The 7,308-nt window shown below is 42.0% G+C and overlaps 2 protein-coding genes across 4 annotated transcripts in view; one reads left to right on the top strand and one right to left on the bottom strand.

Annotated features, from left to right (window-relative positions):
* Window positions 1–118: 118 nt before the first annotated feature.
* On the bottom strand, window positions 119–3,198 carry LOC124308006 (septin-2). 3 transcript variants are annotated; one of them, XM_046770262.1, is made up of 8 exons: window positions 3,034–3,198; window positions 2,610–2,727; window positions 1,968–2,304; window positions 1,765–1,876; window positions 1,482–1,674; window positions 1,227–1,354; window positions 961–1,134; window positions 119–887 (listed from the first exon to the last, which is right to left on the bottom strand). In XM_046770262.1, exons 1-8 carry the CDS (start codon window positions 3,061–3,063, stop codon window positions 672–674), a joined length of 1,308 nt encoding a protein of 435 aa, XP_046626218.1. In that variant the 5' UTR covers window positions 3,064–3,198; the 3' UTR covers window positions 119–671. The 3 variants fall into 3 exon arrangements, with proteins under 3 accessions (XP_046626218.1, XP_046626220.1, XP_046626221.1); XM_046770264.1 differs by having other exon boundaries at window positions 119–845; window positions 3,034–3,197; XM_046770265.1 differs by lacking the exon at window positions 3,034–3,198 and adding an exon at window positions 2,791–2,983.
* Window positions 3,199–3,206: 8 nt separating this feature from the next.
* LOC124308003 (neurobeachin) overlaps window positions 3,207–7,308 on the top strand; it is a 240,577-nt gene continuing 236,475 nt past the window's right edge. Inside the window, exons 1-2 of the mRNA XM_046770257.1 lie at window positions 3,207–3,818; window positions 4,278–4,676. Of these exons, the coding sequence (XP_046626213.1) occupies window positions 4,518–4,676 (159 nt within the window). The 5' untranslated portion in view covers window positions 3,207–3,818; window positions 4,278–4,517. The remainder of the gene's footprint in view (window positions 3,819–4,277; window positions 4,677–7,308) is intronic.

Genomic DNA, 7,308 nt, shown 5'->3' with positions numbered 1-7,308 from the left:
TTTTTCCACACATTTACACGTTCCGCAGAAACAAGGAATAAGTGATGAGGAAGCGAGGCAAAATTGAGGCATATTGAATTATGGAAGAGTTCGAGAAAAATTTTTCTTTTTTCAAGTATCTAGAATATATTTTGATTGTAATTTGAAAAAGTAATATATGTATAATAGGTATATATAAAGAGAGCACTTAGAAAGATTCTACAATTTGTCCGAAGTTTCGAAAGTGATTTGGCTTCGAAGCGATTCCGTTCATTTTTTAAAAATCGACGAATTTAATCTCAATTTTTGGTTAAACTCTGATTGAAGTTTATCGGTATTCAAATCAACAATGGATCATCAATTTACGTGATTACGAAAAAACGAAAGGAGAAAAATTCATCATTGCAAGTAAACAGAAGCTCTCGGCCGCAAAAATACAATATAATATGTGATATACCATAACGTAATGAAGTATTTATTATTAAAAAGGTAAAATGAATTTATATATGGATAGATCTATTCATTGTAAACTTTGGGTAATACAGGAGGATCGTGTCTTAAACACTTGTCTCGCAAAAGGTCAACAAGTATACAGAATCATAAAAATAGAAAATACTAGAAATAAATACATATAGTGGCATCAAAGTTACTTCTTTACCTTTTGTTTTTCTCTCAATTGATTCCATTCTATTTTACTTCTTCTTGCTCTTACCAAGAGTCAAAGTATGGTGTTGAGCCTGCTGGGCGATTTGTGACTTTCTTCTGTTAAATTCGAGGATATCATCTTCGAGTTTCTTTCGACTTTCTTCCAGCTTTTTCTTCTCCTCTGTGTGGTCTTTCTTAAGCTTGTCAAACTTACCGTGCAGCTGCAAGCAATGATTGAGTAACAGCGGAACATTGTGAATATACTAAAAAAAAAAAAAAAAAAAAAAAAAACAAGAATCAATGAATGATATCTATTCATTTGGTAAGCTAGTATACCTCTTTTTCCGCGTCTTTCAGTTCAGATTCCTTTTCCTTAACGCGCACGACAAACATCTGACGCATCTCGTCCTCTTTCTGTTGAAGCTCTTGGAGATGGACAGATCGCTTGGCCTCAAAGGTCTGCTGGAAACTGACCGGTTTGTTCTCGCTGTCCACGTCGCTAAATCCCATCTGACAGAAACACAAATTGGCAGGTCGCAAATGGCAGATACTAAAAGTATAATGGTATGTAATCAAACAAACGAGTCAGGGTATTCACTTACTTGTTCTAGTCTTTTTTTACGGTACAATTCGTAGTGGCGGCAATGAGTTTTCTCCCGCATGTCTTCCATGTTCGTCCTAATCAGCATTTCACGCAATTTCACGAAGTCGCAATGAGATTCGTTTTCGACTGGAGAAGAAAGGATTTAGTTAAAGCAGGGTGGTAGCGGATAAAGAAAATTACAGAAAGTACTAAGCTCAGAAGTTGGGAGATTACTGAGCTTGTCACGTTGAGTATAAAATCTGAAAACTATTACCCTGCACTGTGCCCCATGGATACTGGCGAGATCTCATCATTTTATTTCCAACTCGTACAAAATCAGTACTGCCGACTACTGCGAATGGAACATGTGCGTTCATGGATGTATTGACATCCGATACGCTCTCATCGTCGGTTGGAAACTGGTAAATATGAACTCCATTGTTTTGCAGTTCGGATATAATTTTACTCTGAAAGAAGAGGGCGAATGCATGAAGATCCAGCGGCTAGCTATGGAATTATATTCGACGGTGAGTCGTATGCAATAAATTGAATCCTACCTTAAATTTCTGTAATTCAGTCTTCGAAATTGTATCAGCCTTTGCGATAATTGGAATGATATTTACTTTGGTATCGAGCTTCTTCATGCACACGAGATCGATTGATTTCAAGCTGAAATAGAAGGTATGCAAAAAAAAAAAAATACATAACGTGATTTCAGTAAAATGATAAGTTCTACACTTACAACAAGAGAAAAACTCACCCATGACCTGTGGGGCAGATAAAGTAGAGGCAAACGTGGGTGCGGCTATCATGATAAGTGGATAGAGACCGCTTGATCTTTAATTCCTCCTGAAGGTAAGCTTCAAACTGGGCATCTATGTAGTCGACGACAGCCTTGAAACTGTCTTCTTTGTTTATCTGATCCCCATAGCCAACGGTATCAACGATAGTCAACTTCAGACGAACGTTACTTTCCTGCAGCTCGTAGGTATGAGCCTTCAGCTTCACCGACGGTAGGCTATGCGGACTCGGAGTTGATTCGAAACTCGTGTTGAAAAGAGAATCCATCAGCGTTGATTTTCCCAAACCCGTTTCCCCTGGTAGAATAGTAATAAAATCGAATGAAAGTAAGAAGACACAGGTAATTACAAAATGAACCACTGGAACTTCTTCTTTTACTGACTCATGTAACTGCAGTATTGAATCATCGAAGGAATTATTGACATAGTATTGTCTTAATTTAAAGTTCATATTTTATTGTCAACAAGTAAATGGCGAACAAGTTTGTCAATTAATCAACGATTCGAGATAGAATAAACGGCGGGAAGGGTGAAAATATCGATTAAGAAAAACAATGAACAGAGTTGGGCGCAGCGAGTGAAAAGTAAACAAAAATACGTACCAATGCACAGGATGTTGAACACAAATCCATTCTGGACGGACTTGTTGACCAGCTGATCGGGAAGACTGTCAAATCCGACGTGACCGGATAGTTTAAGGTTACGAAGGTTCGCCTCGAGCTGAAACATGCAATGAATAATTTTTCGAGCGCCTTTTAGGACCAATGCAACGGTGAATCGTACCAAAACGGAGTTTCGGGTTAACCGTTGAGTGACAGGTCACAGATTTGTGTGCGCGAGTCCCGCTGGCGTCGAGCAAAGAACCAACGCCCTTTGCCTCAAGGGACGTTTAATTTCCACGCGGGGTGACATTTGGCAGATTTTACGACGCCATCGTGAACTCGCCGACCGAAACGACCTTTCGACGCGCCTTTACGCAGCCCGGAATACGAGGCTTCGCTGATTATGCAGAAAACTTTTGCTTACCTTAGCACGCTCTACTTCGACGGCGGCCATCTTTGCTTGTACTGGCTTGTACGGTCTGAACTCAGTCGCGACAGTTGCGAACGTCGGTTACAGCTTAGAATTTTTGCGGGCAGATGGCGCTTCGAAGATTCGAGACCATTCGAGACAATCAACGATCGCGAGAAGTCGGACGATGATGTTTGAACGTTGAATTCTGTGGTTCAATTTGCGTCGTTCTACGCCGCTACGCCGGAAAACTGCGTATGTATAAAATAATACTTGAAATGGGCTGTCAAATTCGACCGTGGGTTATTATAGAAGATATATTTCACGTCCAGAGGCCCCGGAACGGACAGCAACAAGATTATCGGTGGATCTGGACGTCCTACATTTGCGTCGGTCAAATTCTCACGGTATGAAGTTACCTAACTACGGTTTCCCGTGACAATATTTCTCTGTTGGCAAACAAATCTTCCCAATATACTTTTCAACAATTTTTCATTGCTGTTCAAGTGTTTTCGAGATAGACACGCTTAACTGCACCGATGCAGAACTTGACTCGATTGTAATCAGCGATTGTCGGAAGTCAACAAAGAGAAGTAAACAGTCTTGTTATCGTGGAGATATCACGAAGTGCGGGGGTCGTGAGTGTCGTTCATTTTATGTAAACATCAGCCGTAGCAATCGACGCGTGTCTGTTTGTAGTCCAGTCGGAATGTACGTGTATGGACATGTATACATTCGAAGTTGCAATTTCTCGATACCGAAATATTCTTTTTCCAATCTGCGTCGGGGCAAGGTCATTGGTAATTAATCTAAATTCAGAATTATTACCAAAATTTGCAGTAACTTCGTCCGCAATCTTGAATTGAAGGGGGGAATTTGTTTCGGTCAAACAATTCGACCATTGTCAATTTTTGACTAAAAAATGTTCGTCACTAAACTCGTAGCATATGTATTTAGTTTTCTTTAACTTTGGGTTACAAAAATTTTTACCCAACGATAGCGATATTTTCTGAATTAAACTATAAATTCAAGATGGCGGCTGAAGCTATTCCAAAATCTGGTCAAACTTCTGGATTCAGACTACCGACAACGATCCCCCCCCTCCCCCCCCCCCCCCCCCAAATATAAGAAAAATAAAATGGCGGTATATAAAAATTGCACTTTCACGTGTTTTTCATCGTCGACGTTTCAACAACGTGAAATTGAACGCCGGGCGTTCGACGCGTCGCGTGAACGAACCGTCCGTTTGAATTTGGAAGGCGGTCGAGGCGCTCGCTCCTCGTCTAGTTACAGCTGCGCGTTGGACCTAGTGACTTGTCGTCGGCGAGGTTGGCAGGCCGCTCATAACAGTACCCACTTCCCAACATGGCAGATCAATTTGTGTTGTATTATCATGTGACGGTGAAGAGCTATCATTGACGAGTCAACGTTGTGCGCGGTATATTAAGTATTATTTAACCGTTTGGGAAAAGCGTGAAATTAAAGGGTGCGCGGCCGCCATGGCGGACGTTAAAAATCCACCTTTCAGCGACATAAAACGTCCAGAGGAGGTTGTCGCGATGGCGATGAACGATAGCCTGAAATTCGCCGTGTTGATCGGACTGATCGAGGTGGGACAGGTGTCTAATCGCGAGGTGGTCAACACCGTTCTTCACTTGGTAAGTGCCCGGCGATCACGCCTTTTACTTTTCCCTTTTGTAATCCGGCCGGCGGCTTCAGCTTCCGAGCCGAAAAACAAGTTAATCCTACTCCTAATTTTGACTCGTTGCGACGCTCGCTGTTTCTCTGTTTCTCCCGATTTTTCATCCTCTGTATCAAACTGTCAAACGACGCCGGATATTTTGACAGTAACAAACGCGTCTTTCCCTCAAGCTTGACTCTTTTTTTTTTCACTCACCGCTAGCCGGGATCATTCGTCCTCGATTTCCGCGACGTATTCTCCCGTTTATCGTCTTTCCGTCTTGTTATATCGCACGAATCGCTCTTCTCATCTCACCAACCGGTTACACACCCCCCCCTTGTCAATACGCCCACTCTCTAACTTTACGTCGCACCGGTTACAACAAACCGATTCCACGACGTCTTGTCAAATATTTCTTTAAATCTTCACGCGTTATTCGTATGTCGTTACTCCGGTCCGCCGACTTCTTGATACATAGAAATATCACCGGGGGGGTTTTCGCCTTTCGCTACCTTCTCAAGGACGAGCCTTCACCCCCGATCGACATAATCGCAAGCGTTTATTTTCCGTTTCCCTATTTTCACTCATCGCGTTGTAATAATCGAGCCTAAAACTATAAATAGTCGCACACGCTTTGTCAGCCAATTACAACGATAATCCGACCTTCGTCGTAAACTTTAAAGTGTAAAATTGCGGGAAGGGGAAAAGGCAGCGGAGGGCGAAGCGCTCGAAACTGAAAGCCGGACTCCGATACGTCAGAAACTGCGGCGTCGACAAATCGCAGGCACACGTGTGTTACTTGTACGTAATACGCAGCGGGTGAAATATCAGCTGCAACGTGTCGCCGTCTCCGATACGCGCCAGGTCGAATGAAAGTGAAGAAAAAGAAAACACTGGGTACGGAAAGTAAATAAGGAGGAAGACAATCGGAAGCGAGGGGAGAAAACGCGTTCTATCAAAACGTGACCAATGGAAAAACTGCATTCCTTAAGTACACACACACACACACGGCAAGTAATTTCGACTATTCAACAGGCTGGCTATAATTAGCAGCCGTAATTGACAACCAGGTGTATTATACTCGAGTCGTTGCGAGATCGCTTGAAACGTTACCTTCACTGCCGGTCTCTCTCTCTCTCTCTCTCTTTTTCTTTCTTTTTTTCTTTCTCTTGAGGTACGAGAGTAACAATTCGTATCTACAGAATTGCCGGCGCCGCTGCGAGTGGAAAATGGGGAAAAGAATTGCTCCTACGTGCTTTAAACCGGTAGTCGCGGGTGCGACGGAGTGAAATACAAAATTTACCCGGAAATTGCACGTGTGTTGTACCCGCTGAAAAGCGAGACCAACGCATTATTCCGTCCACCCCGGGCTTGCGGCGAAGCTTTGGAACGCGAAATGCGGAAATTTTACGAAATAAATTATCAATACATGTGTCGGACAATGAAAGTAAACGTTGTAATTCAATGTTATTCAACATTGCTAATGGGATCTAGGATAGTGTTATTCTGTCGAAATTATGAACCTCTGCACTACTCCAAGTTCATCGATCTCGTTCTTATTCATTTATTTTTTTTTCGTTTCAATTTCAACACGCGGTGCAGGTGAATCATCGCGAAGTATTCTTCTCTCTGTATTTAAAACGTTCTCGATGTATAAAATCTATCGAAATTAATTATTCATTACATATATATTTTTTTTTCATCAGAAAATCAAGTGATATTTCTCCTCGTTGACCTGCAGATAATTCATTCACAGTCAGTAGCGTTTACATGCAAACTGTGCAGTTTGTTTCGTTTCGGAAGAGGCAGTTTGTGGATACAACTGATCAAACACAAGCCACTGCCGCGTATCCTCCTCCCCTCCCTCCTTGCCTAGGGAAAAAAAAGTCGATGTATAATCAAGGTGCAATTACAACGGTGTCAAGAATGATTGAAACGACGGTCAGGCGCTAATTTCGGTGGAAGAAGGAAATTTCGGTTCGCTCTCTGGTATTATATCGGGCATTTAGTAAGAAGAGAAGATGAAGAAGAAAAAGAAGGGTTTGCAATGCGCCGCGACGCCGTGAAATCCTTCTCTCTTATCGCGGGGCGCTTACACAGGGTCGTTTCTGGCGCTCCGAGTTCCCTCTTTTCTCTCTCCCCCTCTCTTAGTACCGCCCTTAAATCTTCGGTTTAAGCACGGCTAAAGTAATATGCGTCGAAATATAGGTTGTTCAATATAACGCGTGACCTCTGCTGCTGTTCTGGTTCCTTCATTTTTTCTTTACTTATTTACGGGCTTGTTTATATCGTACACCGTAATATTTCGACGGCGATTTCACACGCACGCTTGGCGTTATACGGCTAATTGAGAAAGAGAATTATATCTATCTATTTATTTATTTACTTTCTTGCACTCTCAGTTTTATTTTCCCCAATCGTTGCATTATTACCATCCAAGTTTTCTATACTTCATCTTTATTCTGCAATAAGTTGCATCGATGCTTTGTCTATTGTTTTTAACGTATATGATAATCGGGATATCGTTTGTGTTTTGATAGCGACCCTCTTTCGCGATGTTTTTAAGTCAGGTAGTAGTGGTGGTGGTATTTGTTTCCTTGATGGCTTTG

The sequence above is a fragment of the Neodiprion virginianus genome, chromosome 6 (genome assembly GCF_021901495.1).
Source record: "Neodiprion virginianus isolate iyNeoVirg1 chromosome 6, iyNeoVirg1.1, whole genome shotgun sequence".
NCBI classification, from domain to species: Eukaryota; Metazoa; Arthropoda; class Insecta; order Hymenoptera; family Diprionidae; genus Neodiprion; species Neodiprion virginianus.
Note: the sequence above shows the minus strand (reverse complement) of the source record. Positions and strands in the feature narration are given on the sequence as shown.